Raw genomic sequence first — 18265 nt, forward strand, 5'->3', positions numbered from 1 at the left:
AAAAAATATTGAAAAAGTTCTCATCACACATTAAAAGTGTATTCACGATGTTCATGCTCTATTTAATATACAAAATCAGTTTATATATTTTCTAATAAGTTTTTAACCAAATTAATATAAATTTTTTGAGTGTGACAAGTGTACAATTTAGCATGCAATTAATTTATTTCATTGACAAATGTATAATTATTATATATATTGTAGAAACATTGGTACAGTAGATACAAAAATGATCTTAGACAATGTTTGACTGCCAGAATTTATTTCATTTTGAAATAAGCTGTACATTGAGATGTAGTGGAATTGACATTTGTTCAGTTCACGGTGGAAAAAATGTTTCTCTTCTTATCTAAGTTTGTCTCTTACAGATCCTAAAACTAGACAAATTGTTTAAACTTATGAGGCTATGATGTTACATCAAGTTTTTTTTTACTCAACTTCACAAGGCTAAAAGTGCCCATAGTTGAAGAATGGCATTATCTTATACAAGTTGTTTTGCAAGATAGTATTCAGCTTAAAATGCAATTTAAAGGTGTAAAAGGCTAATTAGGTTAACTAGACAAGCCAGGTTTATTAGGCAAGCCATTGAACAACATTGGTTTGTTCTGTAGTCCATTATAAACAATTGTCTTAACACAGCTAATAATATTGATCTTAAAAGTAATTTCACCGTTGAACTAATTTTATTCCACACAAACAAACAGAAATAAGACTATTCCAGAACATCTCTTTGCTCTGTCAAACATCACTTGGGAAATATAATATAAACAATTTACAAGAGCTAACAAGTTTTGCCTTCAGCTGTACATGCATATTTACTCTGGTATCTGTGCTGATTTAAATTCAAACATAATAGCATTACATGAACTTTAAGAATAATGCAATAATTCTAATAACAATATTACATAATAATTACAGAACTCAAAAAGGGAACCCAGGCTCATTCCGAAAACGTACTGCTATATATATATATATTTCTGGTGAGCGCTAAATACATCCCAACAGGTATGTTTTTTTTTTTTTTTTTTTTTTTACAGTTTTTGTAAATCTACAAGAGACCGCGGTCGGTTGTTTGACAGACTCAATGACCAATCGTCTGACCTCCCCCCCTACTCCTTCCCTAAACCCGACCAACAGTGTTTTTTTAGAGCACTGATTGACCTGCCCACCCACTTCACTAAACCCAATTATCAGTTTTAAAAAGAAATTCAGAAAAGAAAAGCCCTTGCCTGATTTTTACCACATTTTCAGATTTGACCACATTCTCACCCTGTCATTTACTTGTTTATTTTATTTTTTGGCTTCTGTTTTTGTCTTACCCGCTTTCTGGAACCGTTCTTAACTGAACTCGAACCCCGTCATGGTGGTCAAATCCTCTCTGTGTCTCAAGTCTGCCGACATACATGGCAAGCTACTGAACAAACTGGTAACAGCGGGAAAGCTGTCCATACGGAGGTAAGTGGTCAGCTGGCAAACGTGAAAATGAACAGCGTCATTCCACCCCCACTGCAAAAAATGATTTTCTTACTTAGATTTTTTGTCTTGTTTCTAGTCCAAATATCTAAAAAATCTTAAATCAAGAATAATTTTCGAGACAAGCAAAACATATTGTCTTAATTTAAGAAATAATACGCCAAAATTAAGTTAGTTTTTCCTTAAAACAAGCAAAATTATTTGCCAATGGGGTGAGCAAAGTAATCTTATGTCAAAAGGAACAACACGATTATTATGCTTAGTCTATTGGCAGAGTATTTTGCTTGTTTTAGGGAAAAAACTCACTTAATATTGGCATATTATTTTTGAAAACAAGTCAATATGTTTTGCTTGACTAGAAAATGCTTCTTGAAATAAGAATTTTTAGATATTTTGACAAAAATGAAGTAAAAAATCTAAGTAAGAAAAGCATTTTGCAGTCCTGTAGTGTTTGTTTTAAAGACGAAATGCTGCCCATACGGCCTTCTGGCTACACAATTCGCAATCTCCAGAAATGTATATACAGCTACGTTTTCAGAATGAGCCTATGATGCAACCAAGAGTACAATGTTGAGGCACACTACTTTTTTTAAAAAGCTTAATTTTCATTCTTGTTTTCTATGAGAAATGAGATGCCTTCACTGAATCAGTCTATAACAGCATGTTATTTTGTTTTATTTACAGATTAATAGTAACTACTTCAGTTATTTTAACAGTTTAAATGAGTTTATATATATATATATATATATATATATATATATATATATATATATATATATATATATAAATATATATATATATATATATATATATATATATATATATATATATATATATATATATATATATATATATATATATATATATATATATATATATATATATATATATATATTTACATTTGATTGATTTATTTTTGGTACTTTTTAGTTTGGTTTTCCAGGCAACATTAAAACATAATAGCAAAGTTTAACAATTATTTAATGGAAAAGTTTAACTTTATTATGAAATAACTAGAACATTTTATATCAAGTAACAAAATTGGTTTTTCTTTTAGTTTTATAGTTTTAGTTAATTGTAATAACCCTGCATGAAGGCACATCAAATAAGTACATGCTTTTATGTGCTTGAAATAAAGCGCTTTTATTTGTGACATGACCATTGAGTCAATGGCCACTGAAATCGGTGAATAGAAAGCATCTTCCCGGCAATGTTTGGTAAAAAGGCCCACAGTGAGAAGGAGATGTAAACATGACAGTTATGCAAACAAGCTCAACAAATACATCTAATCTCTTTATCTCAGAACAAACTGAGTAGATTCACCTGTTCTGAGCTAATTCAGTGAACAGCAGGTTCTTTCTGATAATGACACACCGACATATTGCGAAATCCTCCTTCCTTTGTGGCCACCGGGAAGAACTGGGATTGGTTTTTATATACAAAAGACTGAATGAAAAAAATAATAATCTTAGGTATCTATATTAAGATGGATCGGTGGAATATTAATTTTGAATATATCTTCAAACTGAGCCTAAAATGAGTTTATATTACTTAAATAAAAAGCACATTTCAAAGTAACCACAAAAAAGGGTTGATGCCTAATCTCAGCATTCACAAACAAGTCACTTCTTTTTGTTTTCTCACCTGAAGTCTATAAAAAAAAGCATTCCTACACTGAAAATCGGCCTTATTTACATTGTAAAAGGCACAAAAAGACTGCAATTTATTTCAGCTCTTCTTAAAGGTCTTGACAAACATCTAATTATTCTCTAACTACTTCAACTACTAACTTTTGAATAGAGACACTGACAATATAGAAATCCTGCTGGTCTGACTCTCTCCTGAAAACAGCTCTCGGACGCAAGAATCACAGCCGGAGAGATGCACGTGAATATGTGCTTTCCTAAACAATGATCGACTTAGCAAAAACTGTGGGCACCCCGTGATGCTCGCAGCGTTTCATTCTGCCTCCTGACGGGCCGAAAGGACTTCATCTATTTGCATTGAAGTTATAGCACAATAGGAATTAGTCACTGTGTGATGAAGGGGCATGCTGGGAAATCTGCAGCACCACTGAGACAATCAGTCTTCACTGAGCTGGTGAAGAGGACAGGAGTGCTGAGGTCTGACCCATGCCACCTGTTACACTTTACACGTGGTGGAAAAAGTTTGATTCTGAAAGGACGTTTAAATCAATTCATTATAAACCATAAATATCGGCACACATCAATTTTTTTTTAATTAAAAACCAAAATGTTGGAAATGAAATCCATCAAAGTCTTGTTTACACACTGTATTTTAAGAGATCAGAACACAATTAATAAACACAATTTCAACATACTCTAGCATTATCATGGCATAAGATGCATCATCTTATCTCTTGAACCTTCTGATAGCACAGTTTTGGTGCTTTACAGCTCTAAACCAGAAACAAAGATACCATGTGTATTCACATTGTTTGGTTAAAGCTGTTTTTACAGAATCATTGTCAAAAACTCATTAATGGACAAAGTTTTGTATTTTGTGAACTATATTTGAATGTAAATGAGCCATTTGTCACATTCATGACCACAGTGATATAATTTGTATGCTTTCACACCAGTGGTTCAGTTCATTCCCAGCAGACACACAGCGTCATACGACATTAATATTAGGTTAGATTTAGGTTGTGACCAATATTCTATGTCAAGCCAGCATCAAAGGACAACGTTATTTTAATGTCTAATAATGACATTGACATTTGGTTGATTGTAGGTTGTGTTGCAAAGTGACCAAAATCCAATGTCGAGCCAACTTCATTTATCTGTCAAATACTGATATTTATTTGTGAGGCATGGCACCCAAAATCCATTGTCAAATAGGTAACGTCCACACAACGTCAAGCTGTAACATCCTTAGACGTTGATATTTGGTTGATTTTAGGCTGGACGTCGGACATTGACGTCGACCCAATTTTCATTTCCAAACAAAATGCAACATCCCCACAACATTGGGGTACAACGTCAATCTGACGTCATGGGTTTGGTCCAGACCAAGGGCGACAAATGAAAAGCATTTTTATAAAGCTTGTTTGGCATGCTGACCCAGGAGAGAGCTCTGATAAGATCCTCGAGCCTGGGGCTCCCTCCCATTTGCAAGGTGAGAGGGGAGTTTGAGCTCAGGTAGATCACGAGAACTCCCCTGCTGTAGTAGCTAATGAACAGATAGTGATTGCTCTTAAGAGATAACTACTTACTAGGTGCATGTTTATGGTGCCAATTTAACTTAAGTTCCATTTTTTTAGACGTTGGTGACCCCTGCTCCAGACAAACAATACATTTCAAGAATGAAGCACAGATGCAGCTTGAAAACTGGCTTTCAGTATTGTTTTAATGCGCCGCAAATAGTGAAGGTGCATCACAATTCACTTCAACAGTTTGCCCATGAGCTAACATGGAGCTGTAAACAAAAACTTACCCTCATCCCATTATACAACAACAGTTGGTTTAGTTCAAAAAGTCACAGTACTTTTTTTTTGAGTTACCCCACACCACCTTCAAAAATTGGATCTCAACACAAATAGAGTTCAGAGAAGTGACTTTTTTTTTAACAGTGATTACAACACAGGTTTGCAAAGGAGCTTCAATGAATGGATGAACCAAAATATCAAACCTTTGTCATCAGAAGAAGAGCACACTGAAAATACACAAACTGAGGCTACAATTCACATGAGCTCACCAAAACTGGACAATAGAAGAAAATATGCTCTGCTGAGTCTTGATTTGTGCTGCAACAATCAGATGGGTCAGAATTTGGCAAGTGTTACGTCAGTGAGTGTAACTTCAAAAGAGCTACAACATAAAGCATGCGTCATAGGGACTCTATTTAATAGGCTGAAAGGTCTAAACTCCATTTATTTTCAACCAGGATGATCTTCAAAAGTTAACCTTTTGGCTTCTCAGGTCATAGAGCTTTAAAGTCATGACATGTGGCACATTCTCAGAATTTGTGCTCTGCATTTAATGCATCCAAGCGCACGCACTGTGAACACACACCCAGAGCAAGGGCATTCATCGCTTTTGAGGGTTCAGTGCTCTGCTCAAAGGTCTCACCTGAGTCGTGGTATTACAGGTGGTGAATCCAGGGGCTAAAACCTGCAACCTTTGGATCACAACTCTCTAATAACTTTATAACATGACTTTATATCAAGTCTTAAGGATCCATGTGTCCACACGCATGATCATATGCAGCCACTGTAAAAGATGTATGCAACACAAGTATTTTCCTAAATATAATCAGGTCATGGCTTCGTGTGAATGACTCTGACGTGTTGCCTATACCTCAGATGACCCCTGCGATTCGCTCGGCTGCACAGAGAGAGGCAGACGGGCCAATCTAGCAAAGTAAGGAACGCTCTGCTTAATAATTAACGCAACAAGAGATACATTGCTCTTGTTTAACCACTGTTTATTCTGTGGGTCAGATCTCTAAAGTCACAGCGTGTTCCCGGTGAGTAATTCCACTGTGCCCTCAACCCCACTGTAAATGCGAAACCCGTCCAGTGCTGCGTGATGGAGGAGTTTTAGGAAACCCGACGTCATAAGCACATAAGACAGATGGACGAGCGCTCGCCCCTCAGGCCAAAATCGTTTAAAGGCAAATCGCTTCTATTCCGGCTCCAAATAAAACCTCTTTAATAACATTTTATTTCTGCTCTGCGAAGGATGCGATAAAGCGCTTCTCCGTCGGGAGGGGAGAAGAGGAAAAGAAAGCTGTGATGTGCTGGCCTGTTTTCCAGCCTGCCCGCCAGTGCATCGGTCCTGAGACACAAGTGCGTTTTATTTTAGGAGGCTTTTAAGTAGGTCAGCTCTCTAGTAGGTCTCGTCTATGACAGCACAGCGGCTGAGTGTAAACAACAGCACATGATGTTGTTTGTCTCTCGCTCTGTCCTGGCACCAAATGCCACCAGCAATCCCAGCACCCCCCCTACTTGCTACCCCTTCAGTCGGCCTCTGTCCCGCGGGTCTCCCACAATCCTCTTTTCCATTCGCAACCCTAAAAACCTCAAAGAACCAGGCCGTTCACCTCTGACATTCTCACATATGCTGGCATTCCACGACAATCGTGTTGCTTAAAGTCTGAGTCAGAATTAAGATTGAAAAACTGGCAAGTAAAAATAAAACTGTTACTCAACAGTTGGCTGTGTTATGAGGAACTGTAACACGATTCAGGTCAAATGACCTGACACTTACTGAAGTGACTGGCATGAGTGATTCTAATTAAAGATGAACAAAATAGACTATAAAAAACCTTGGGGTATATTTGTACCCTATCAGATACCATCTCATGTACTACATTGGCTGTGTTTATCAGCTAGATGTTTACCTTTTATTTTTACATTTAGTTATTATTTATCAATAATAAATATAACACTCACTAGATATGGTTCTATCCACTTATTCTAAGCACATTTGGATATGCGCATAAAAATCAGGTTGATGGAAATATCAAGAGGCTCATGAATTTTGAAAAATAACTGAATAGGACAAACTTTTAATTTGATTAAAAAAAGATGCACTTAAACTGTGACGGAAACACTATTACCTAACAAATTCCAGTAAGTGCATTAAAAAAAGTAATGTGATTTTGTTATAAAAGATCATGTGATAATAAAAAATGTGTGTAAAATTAACAAATCAGCAGGCTGAGCACATTGTAAAAGATCTAACATGTTGTTTTGGTCATTTTAAAACACCTTAACCATTTCAGTATTAGTATTTTTTCAAACTCCACCAAGCGTTCATTGCGTGTCAGGATTGCCTTCTGAGGCGCAAGTCATTTACTAAATGAAGAAAATATTCACGAAGCTTCTACATCTGCAACAAATTCCATTTTTACTGTTGATATTTGAAGTGACGATGTTGTTTTCTTTAACCCATTGGATGGAAACGCTGCTTTATTCGCACGTCTTTTATGTGATAATCCAGTTTTGCGCATAAGTACGCATTTTGGATAGAAACATAGTTATTAAAAGTATATAACATTATGCATTACAATGTTGTGATGCCTATATTGATTTAGCATTTAATCTAATTTTACTGTTTTTGTGTTTAGATACTATTGCACACTTTCTTTTGACAATCAAATAACATGAAAACGAAGAGATGTTTAGATTGATACTTTCAAGCATTTTGGTCTTAATTTATTACCATAACCGAGGCAGAAAATGATCATAATAATTTTAAAATTATTTTGTTTAATTTAAATTATTTTTTATATATAGTAAAGATTTTTTAAAATGTTACAGGGACTGTTGAACAGTTTAAATGAACTTATTTTAGACTTGTTAATAATGCAAACAAATATTAGTAGTATATTAATATTATCAATAATAGTATATTATATACTTACAAACAAAAATATCGGCAAATGACTGAAAATAATCAGTATTGACTTCATGCACAACCCCCAACTATTCTCTCATTCCTTCATTCCTTCGTTCAATGAATCAATCATGCATACATACAGTACATAAAAAATTAACTGTAGAGAGATTGTTTTTTTATTGCTCACTTTTGTTTTGAATAAAATAATATCAAATTTCAATATTGGTCACTTGTTAGTTAGTGGTGTTGTTGGTAAATACAGAATAAAATGCTGACCCTAATTCATTCATTTTCCTTGGGCTTATGCCAAGTTCAGACTGCATGATTTTCAAAGTAATCGTGTCATGGATGTTTTTACACTGCATGACTATCTGGGTTAGCGTTCTGTCGGTGCTGTGTTTACACAGTAGCATGAATCGGCGACAGGAGAATTCACACTGCATGGCATTACAATAGGAAGAATCGCCGAAAACTTTGTCCAAACAATGTCTCACAACCAAACAAACGCGGGAAGTGACATGAAAACAATATCTTTCGTTATTAACTATAGAATGGAAAAAGAAGGCTTTAGCTGTAAAAAACGTAGTTACGTTGCTCACCTGTATTTTGAAGAGAATTGGCAACCTCTCCTCAACTTTTTTTACTTTTCGACCTGATTATGATATAGCTCAGATGACACATCAAACAGACACAGTGCTCCTGCCAAATTTCCACTAGTTTTTCCTCCATTTTTTGGGTCTAAATAAACTGAATGAGCACTTTTAACTTCTCCCCGAACCTCCCGCTGGCCTGCAGGTACCCTTACTAGCGAATGCTGCTCTCTTATTGGCTGTAGGTGATCGCTGATGTTATTTTCAATCAGAACTCATTTCACACGGCATGAATCGCCGACAGCTCCAGATATTTAGCATGCCAAATATCTCACCGGCGTCTGCGACTCATCAGCGACTCTCTCACCGGCTGAAATCATGCAATCTGAATTCAGCATTAGTCCCTTTATTTAGCAGATGTCACCACAGCAGAATGAACCACCAACTTATCCAGCATATGTTTAACGCAGCGGATGTCCTTCCAGCTGCAACCCAGCACTGGAAAACACCAATACACTCTCATATACACATACATACACTACAGCCAATACAGCTTTTTCAATTCACCTATAGCGCATGTCTTTGGACTGTGGGGGAAACCGGACCACCTGGAGCTCTCTGAGCCACCATGCCGCCTGACTCTAATTATACTTTTTTAATTTTATTAGAATTTTATTTTGGATGCCTAAAGTTTTGGACTGCAATGTGGAAACACAAAATGCATCCCGAAACACAACATAAGAAACAAAAATATTGAGAAATCTTGAGACTTTTTCAACTTTTTCACAACTGAAGCTTCTGAATCAACTGAATTTTCTTTTATTTTGTAAATTAAACTTGAATCAATTTATAGAGCTACATAACCAGTTTTATGACCAATGGGGGGGAAAAAACAACAAAAAATGTTTTGTTGCACTTAATTTATTAAACAAAAACAGCTGCTTCACAAAAAACAACAAGGTCCTGTTCAACTACACCATTAGCATCTTCATTCGAGAAGGCCATCAAGGCTCTAATATGCAGAAATATAAAAAAAATATTTCTTGGCTAAAACCTGAAAAAGCATGTGAGTGATGACAAGCTTGCTTGTTTTTTTGTGAGTGAGTGATGGCCTTAACCCAGCTGTAAAAAAGCTTTCTGAAAATGGATGAGCTCCGTCCTCTCCTCCTCTCCACTAAATGTGCTGCCAGAATGAAACGGAGAGCGGGATGTTTACAAGTTTGGGAGAGAAGGTATAAAATTCTGGGCATCGTTAACACCACCTCTATGTCGACATGCATTAAGTATTTATACAGTGTGTGCCACAGCGAGTTACAGTTACATGCCAACGTTTTAGAGAGGGTTATCGTCTTTCTCCCCGCGGAGCACAGGCGACAGATATTGCACCCTCATTGTAGTGGCCTGGTACGCTACTGTAAAAACAATACAAATACATTGCAGACCCCTGATTCTGATCCAACACAAATTCAGAGACTTTATGAGCTGCTGCCATGGAAACGTTTAGCACCTTAAATCCACGCAGATGACAAAAGTATGGCACCTTGTTTTAATTAGGACTCAACCTTTATATAGACTCAACATGTGGATCATTAGCCCCATGAAACGCTTTTATACCCAGAGAGCAAATTAATTAGTGCAGTCTGGAATACCTGAGACAGATTGTATCCTCTGACGGCGGTCTCTCGTACAAGGCAATAAGTAACAGAAGTACAGGTGGAAATGATGGGTATGTAGGGCGCAGCATAGAGAGAGAAGGCCAAAAAAAAAAACGTATTTAAATAAAATTAAATAACTGTCTTAAAAAAAATTGAAATATTTTGTCTAAATTTAATTAAACATTCTGTTTTTTTTTTGTTTGTTTTTTTTTTAACAAAGGGACATTTCCAACTACTGGTTTGGTCTAAATTCTTCAATGATTTAAAAATACGCAAAATAAATAAATATATAAATAAATAAATAAATAAGTAAAAATATTTAAAAAATTAAAAAATTATGTTTTAGTACAGTTCATCTACATCCCTGCCAAGAAAACATGTCTGGTTTCAAGAAATTAGAACACATATTATAGCACCACTGTTAGTATTATTTCAGCATCACTGAGTAACATTTCCTTGTCATTTAACGTAGACTAATCATGTTCCGTACACTTTTTGCTATTCAGCGAACTCAAATGCCCACTTCTCCATCATTGAAAGCCAGATAAGCATGTTTGTGTGACCATTCTCTGGGTAAATACATATTGCACAATACAAATTTTGATTGATGTCTTTTGGAACAGAAGTTTTTGAGAAAAGATGAGAAAAGTACCACCTCTGCATTTGTACGGCAGATGATAGGTGTTGACATGATTAAAATAGTGTTCTATACAGGGCGCATATAACTTCAATTCACCAGCAAAAATGGACATTGTTTTAAGCCTAGTCAGAATATACTATTATTGTGTTTCACTTGAAGTCAATGTTATATTCATTAACTTTTTATGAAAGTTTGAAATTAAATAACTTTATAATTATTTAATTTTTATATCATGTTTATTTGATTACAGAAAGACAATTTAAAATAATAAAACATCAAACTGATGCAAATTAATGTTAACTTGACTTAACTTTTATGAATATAAACATCATCACTGCACAAAGATTTTCCAAACAGTGTTTGCAGCCTGTCTCTCAGGCTCTCTCTGACGGATTGTTGCACCATGTGGTCATCGCCCAAAACTGATATTTAAATATCTTTTATTAAAAGCATTTATTAAACAAAAAATTATTTATTTACAGTGGTGTAAAATAACAAACTACAAATACTCAAACTACTGTAATTGAGTAGATTTTCTCAGCAATTGTAATTTGCTAAGTAGTTTTAATAATGTGTACTTTTACTTTCCCTTGAGTAAATTTTTACTGCTGTATCAGTGCTTGTACTCCACTATTTTCCTTCAACCTGCAGTCACTACTTTATTTCTTTCTTGTTTATGGTGATTGGCTAAAGTAGAAAAATCAGTCCTGCGATTCCTGTCTAATCAAATCACACATCGTAAATCGCATCATACAAAACAACCTCAAGACATGGGCACTTTATAAATGCAGCAAACCTTTTGGAAGCATTAAAATGTCCAAGAATATGTCCAAAATCTTTACATGCAATGACCCTGAGACTTTTTATAGACCACATGTCACTGATGAAAAAATGAAGGATGTCGACTGTATGACAGCTGATATAACCAAACAGCCTTAAACACTAAATGGAACGAATGAAAAATGAAAGGAAGGGCCGAATGAAAGAAGAACCAAACAAGGAATGGAAGGAAGGACCGAATGATGGATGGATCAAACTAATTAAGGAAGGAATGACCAAATGAATGAAAGAAGGATTTAAGGAAGGACTGAACAAACTAAGAAAGGAAGAAAGGAATTAATAAATTATTGAACAAAGGACCTAATGAAGGAAGAAACAAAAATATGATCGAATGAATGAGCAAACGAATGAATGAAGGAATGAAAGAGGGGCCAAATAAATGAAGGAAAGAAAGGAACGAATGAAAAAAATGAATGAATGAATGAATGAATGAATGAATGAATGAAGGACCTAATAAGGAAGGAACAAAAATCAACGAATCAACGAATGAATGAAGGAAGGAACAAACAAACAATGGAAGGAAGGTTGAAAGGAACGAACAAATATAGGAAGATCACTAAATGCACTACAGAATGTTACGTTTACAAATCCCTGCACAAACTGCTTGTGAATGCATCTACTTTTCACAGTGTAATACTCACCTCTTGAGTACTTTTAAAAGGGCTACTTTTTACTCCTACTTTGAATAATATCTACAACAGACACTTTAACTCTTCTTGCATTATATTTTAGGGCAAGTAATGTTATTTTTACTTGAGTATGATTTTTCAGTACTCTTTCTACCACTGTTTATTAAACAATTTGTGATAACATAATATTCATTTCATAAAGACTGTAATACTGTGTGATGCATAATTAAATGCAAATGCACACTGTCATTGCTATAAATGTCTTCCTTCCCAAGTGACACTCGTCCCTTTAGCTTGCCCATTGTCTATTTTTCAAGCGCATTAGGTGAACATAGCAAACTTACTGAATTTTGTCAGAAACAAATGGTAGGAGGGTCTCAGTTGTGCTTGGGAGTGAAAGACAAGATAAGATAAATCAAGAAGAGAAGATAAATCAAGATTACACAGATATATAGCTTGCCTAGGACCCATAAGTTTTTATTTAGAGACTGGCGTTAAAAGGTAATCTGAAAGAAACATTGTCGGAACATGGCTAGTCTGTGTTAGTTTAAATATTTAACATACAGCTGAAGATAATTTTTTTTATTATTTGCTAAATATACCAATGGTGTTTAAAAGGAAATTTAAATAGGAAAAGTTAATATTATTGCCTATTATTTTTTTCTTCTGGAGAAAGTTTCATTTCTTTTATTTTGACTGGAATAAAAGCAGTTTAAAGACTCAATATTATTTACCCTCTCCAAGATTTACGTGACATTTAGGCACTGTAAATAAATTATGATTTAGGTTTATTTTAATGAATATGATTTTCTGCTGTACATAGCTTCAGAAACATTTGTGGCATTTCTTGCCACGTTTTTTGATATAAGTAACTGGAACTGACATTGCCACCAAGGCAGATGACATGTCTACTTCTCAACAATGAAAAATCACATCCCGTATCAATCAAACATTTAAACTTGAGCTTTCCATGTACAGCAGTAGAGAAATTCAAATCAACGAGTTGCTGAAAAGAGAACTGCTCTGACTGAATCATTGATTCAATAATGCACAAATCCATGAATCAATCTCTTGTGAAATGTATCAGCTGGATAAAAAGGATGTTTGAATCATTTTGTTTAGATGAGAAGTATGTGTATTATTTTAGATGCTAAATATATGTGGGCTAAAGTATAAATTTAACCTGAACGTATTAAGTTCGCCATGTTGTAATCGTCATGTGACCCACCAGTGTCAGTTGCATGGATTCATTGCAATTCGCAATCCTCTCCTGTGGCTTCATTTTATAGTAAAGTGTCCATCAGGCGCACAATTACAGTTCTAGCTGGAGGTATTATAGTAGGTCATGTGTGTACTTTTCACATGTTTTTTCCTTTTTTAAACATTGAGAATTCAATTAAATGAAATTTTGGGCTAAAACTGAAATATCTTGAAATGCTTTTTAATATTTGTTGATTATTTTATTAAATAATTAATCTTTTTAAATTTATCATCATTATTATTATTATTAATAAATATTTTATTAAAAGTAATTTGGTAAGATTTTTTGACATTTAACTTTATATAATAACTTTTTATATCAATCACAAACTTTTTATCATTTTCACACATTTATATTTCCAGCAGGCACAGCACAAAACTGACTGCGTTTCTTTTGCCTTGTGTGAGGAAAAAAATGTCCTAACAAGATGATTATGGGTACCATTTGGTAGATTATTTTACAATATATTTTATGTGTCTGTAAGACCATTAAATGTCATTTGACATGGAATTGTGAATTTCTGCTCAGTCAAAATAAGTTTGGGGGAACAATAAATGTATACACTATGGCATTGAGAGGATAAGTGCATAATTAAAAAATGCATAAATGCATAGTGTAAAGTGCATTTATAGTTATGCAGTTAATGTTTTGAGGATAAACCTCTGTCACCAGATTAATTATAAGTAATATTAATAATCAATGCCTTTTCTTTATTCACTTCTAAGCACTTTTTTAACAACATATAGTCTAATAGAGGGCGACGTGGTGGCGCAGTAGGTAGTGTTGTCGCCTCACAGCAAGAAGGTCGCTGGTTCGAGCCTTGGCTGGGTCAGTTGGCGTTTCTGTGTGGAGGTTGCCTTTGCATGAGCTTCTTCCGCATGCTCCGGTTTCCCCAACAAGTCCAAACATATGTGGTACAGGTGAATTGGGTAAGCAAAAATTGTCCATAGGGCATACATGAGAGTGTATGGGTGTTTCCCAGTGATAGGTTGCAGCTGGAAGGGCATCCGCTGCGTAAAAACACATGCTGGACAAGTTGGGGGTTCGTCCGCTGTGGCTACCCCAGGTTAATAAAAGGACTAAGCCGAAAAGAAAATGAATGAATGAGTCTAATAGAAGCAGATACAGTAAGTGGACAGATCGAGAGGCATCATTTTACCAGTGTTGCACCAGCACAGTATCGCCTGTCTAAAACAACATATTTTAATAGCTCATATTTGCATTCATTTTTATTATTGTGGAAAACCAAAACTGCCATTTTTAGCCACAAATTTAGTGCATCCCTTGTATACACTTGTGCAATTTCAGATGCAGCCCAATGATTTGTTTCCATGATCCAGCTCTTGAATCACTGAATCAAATATCTAGTTGCAGCGCTTCTCGAATGAACAGCTTACTGGAGGCGAAGCTCTTCCTTTCACAAAGCTATCGTGTGGCTTCTGTAGATGTGAAATAAAGGCAAGTGTTCATTTTCATTACTCTACATTGTAAAAAGTGATTAGTTACTTTACTTCAAAAAAGTGAGTAAAGCCGATCTCTTTAAAGCAAGTTGATTTGAGGTCAGTAAACCCATTGACTTAACCTTTATAATTATACACATAATAATTATGAGGCAATGAGTTCACTCTTTATCTACGTGATGTCAACTAATCACTTTTACCAGCGTACATTTATACGCCTACATACAAATTCAATGACAGAGCACACTCAGGTATGCGACTGCAAAAACAAGTTTACGCTCAATCCATCATCCCATGCCAAGCCCTATCAAAGTACACCATTGACCTACCCGAATATATGATTATTGAACAGTCTGTAGTGACACTGAAAGGCAAGCTGGCAGTCATCAGATGTCAGTAAATATGAATATTTGACAGGACGGTGGCAGCTGAGCGCTGTTGGCGTGTTAATGATCGTGCCAAAGCGCCGGTGACTCACAGACTTTGGTAACTTAGTACAGTCGCTTCAACTTATGTACGTGCCATGTTTAGACAAAGTGATGGAGATTGGTGAAACATGGCACTGCTGCTCTGCCAAAGCGGTGTGCCGCCCTGCCCTTTAACAGCGCGTTTTATTGGCTGAAATTGTAGAGGGCACCGAAACCTTCCCTGCTGAATTATAGAAGAGCATCAGAATGGAGTTTTGATACGCTCATAAACATGATTACTACTGGTACATGACGCATCTACCCTTTACTGGAGGTTTTTCCATCGCGGTTAACTAGTGTTATTTAAGCAAGTGGTTTGCGGTTGGATGAGGCGAGATGAGGTTTACCTGTGTGAGTCTGTCGATGAGCTTCCAGAGCCTCTTCCTTGGAAAACTGAGCTCCACACTGATCACATACTAGTGCTTTTGGTCCAGCTGGAAGGAAGAAGAAAAGCACAAAAACAAGTCAATACCAGCTGGTCGGTGGATTTAGAGATGCATAGACAAAAATGGGGGTTAAACAGTGAAAAAAAAAAAATCTTGTCAATCATGTTTAGAACAAGAATCATTTGATGGCATGATAAACCGACTGTATAGAAGGATCACACTACAGTCTTAAATATTTGTTGTCACTTTACATATTTACACTGTCCTTTGTTTTACCCATTTGTTAGCAAAACGTTTTTAATTAACTGAAATATGAAAAGACACTTCCTCGTTTTTATATTTTAAGGTCATATTATGACTGTACTAATGAAAAGAAAATGAAAACTTTAAAATAGACAATATTCATTTATTTTCCTTCAGCTTAGTCCACTATAAATCAGGGGTCGCCACAGCGCAATGAACCACCAACTATTCCAGCATATGTTTTACACAGCGGCAGCGGTCACAGAGCCACCGTGCCACCCAATAGACAATATATTTTGGGAACTTTTGCCCATTCCTCTTTGCAGTACCTCTCAAGTTCTATCAGGTTGAATGGGAAGTGATGGTGTCCAGCCATTTTCAGATCTCTCCAGTGATGTTCAATAGGATTTGGGTCTGGACTCTGGCTAGGCCACTCAAGGACATTCACCGAGTTGTTGTATAGCCACTTCACTGATATTTTGGCAGTGTGCTTTGGGTCATTGTCCTGCTGGAAGATGAACCGTCACCCCAGTTTGAGGTCAAGAGCACTCCGTAGCAGGTTTTCATTCAGGATGTCTCTGTACATTGCTGCATTCATCTTTCCCTCTATCCTGACTCATCTTCCAGTTCCTGCTGCTGAAAAACATCCCCACAGCATGATACGGCCACCACCGTGCTTCACTGTAGGAATGGTATTAGCCTGATGATGAGTGGTGCCTGGTTTTCTCCAAACTTAACACCTGTCATTCATTCCAAAGAGTTAAATTTTAGTCTCATCAGACCAGAGAATTTTGTTTCTTATGATCTGAGAGTCCTTCAGATGGCTTTTGGCAAATTCCAGGCAGGGAGTGGCTTCTGTCTGGCCACTCTACCATGCAGGCCTGATCAGTTGATAGCTGCACAGAAGGTTGTCCTTCTGTAAGTTTCTCCTCTCTCCACAGAAGATCACTGGAGCTCAGGCAGAGTGACCATCGGGTTATTGATCACCTCTCTGACTAAGGCTCTCTCCCCCGATCACTCAGCTTAGAGGGCTAGCCAGCTCAAGGAAGAGTCCTGATGGTTCCGAACATCTTTCACCTATGGATGAGGGAGGCCACTGCTCATTGTAACTTTAAGAGCATCTGAAATTTTCTGTAACCTTACCTAGCCTTGTGGCTCAAGACAATCCGAGACAATCAACTGAGTTTGCCACAGGTGAACTCAAATTAAGCTGCTGAAACATTTCAAGAATGATCAGTGGAAACAGAATGTACCAGAGCTCAATTTAGAGCTTCATGGCAAAGGCTGTGAATACTTATGTACATGTGTTTTCATGTTTTTTTTTTTTAATAAATTTGCAACAATTTCAAAAAATCTTTTTTTTCACATTGTCATTATGGGATATTGTGTGTAGAAATTTGAGGAAATAAATAAATTTAATCCATTATGGAATAAGGCTGTAAAATAAAAAAAAAAAGTGTAAAAAACTAAGCGCTATAAATACCTTCCAGATGCACTGTATATACCACCAACTTATCCAGCCTATGTTTTACACAGCGGATGTCCTTCCATCTGCAAACCAGTGCTGGGAAACATCCATACACACTCATACACTACGGTCAATTTCGTTTATTCAATTCACCTATAGCACATGTCTGGACTGTGTGGGAAAACCGAGCACCTGGAGGAAACCCATGCCAACTTGGGGTGAACAAGCAAACTCCACACAGAAACCCCAATTAAACCCATTCAGAACTCAAAACAGTGACCTTCTTGCTGTGAGGTGACAGTGCTAACCACTGAGCCACCTTTTCGCCTACATTTTTAATATTTTTCAAAAATTTAAAGCTCTCTCAAAGTGATAGTCTGATATTCACTGACAAAAATATAGCTTGTGATTATCAAATATACTCAAGAAAGTGTTTGCTTGTTATATCTTCATTTATCTAACAACAGTTTGGGCCATTTTACCACATACATAAAATATATATTTATCATAATACCATCAACACACAAATAAGGATCAAAGTTGCGAAGCTTTAAATATAAAGCAATGTAAAATTCCAAACAGATTACATTCTAAAACAGAACCATGAGCAAATGCTCTTGACGGGAAAGCAGCAAAACACAGAATGTTGATCTGTCAAGCACACTATTTTTGAAGCTCATGTTTATAAAATCAAACCGTAAAATGAAGCGAAAAGAAAACAGAAACGATGCCAAAGGCTGAAACGGTGTTATTTCAAAGTATGAGTTGTTTATGACATTAAACATCAT

General features: G+C 36.0%; 1 protein-coding gene across 5 annotated transcripts in view; it reads right to left on the reverse strand.

The window, feature by feature from the left end:
* The window catches only part of zbtb16b (zinc finger and BTB domain containing 16b), a 111887-nt gene that overhangs the window by 47740 nt on the left and 45882 nt on the right, over window positions 1-18265 (reverse strand). For 3 of the 5 annotated variants that reach the window (XR_012390766.1, XR_012390765.1, XM_693182.8), the window contains exon 4: window positions 15728-15814. Coding sequence is in view for 1 of the 5 variants with exons in the window: in XM_693182.8 (XP_698274.3) it covers window positions 15728-15814 (87 nt within the window). In the remaining 4 variants the exon portion in view is untranslated. Of the gene's footprint in view, window positions 1-8034; window positions 8907-14533; window positions 15815-18265 lie in introns of those variants that run through there. The other 2 variants (XR_012390767.1, XR_012390768.1) reach the window with 2 other exon arrangements.

Source organism: Danio rerio, chromosome 15 (genome assembly GCF_049306965.1).
Source record: "Danio rerio strain Tuebingen ecotype United States chromosome 15, GRCz12tu, whole genome shotgun sequence".
In the NCBI taxonomy this organism is placed as follows: domain Eukaryota; kingdom Metazoa; phylum Chordata; class Actinopteri; order Cypriniformes; family Danionidae; genus Danio; species Danio rerio.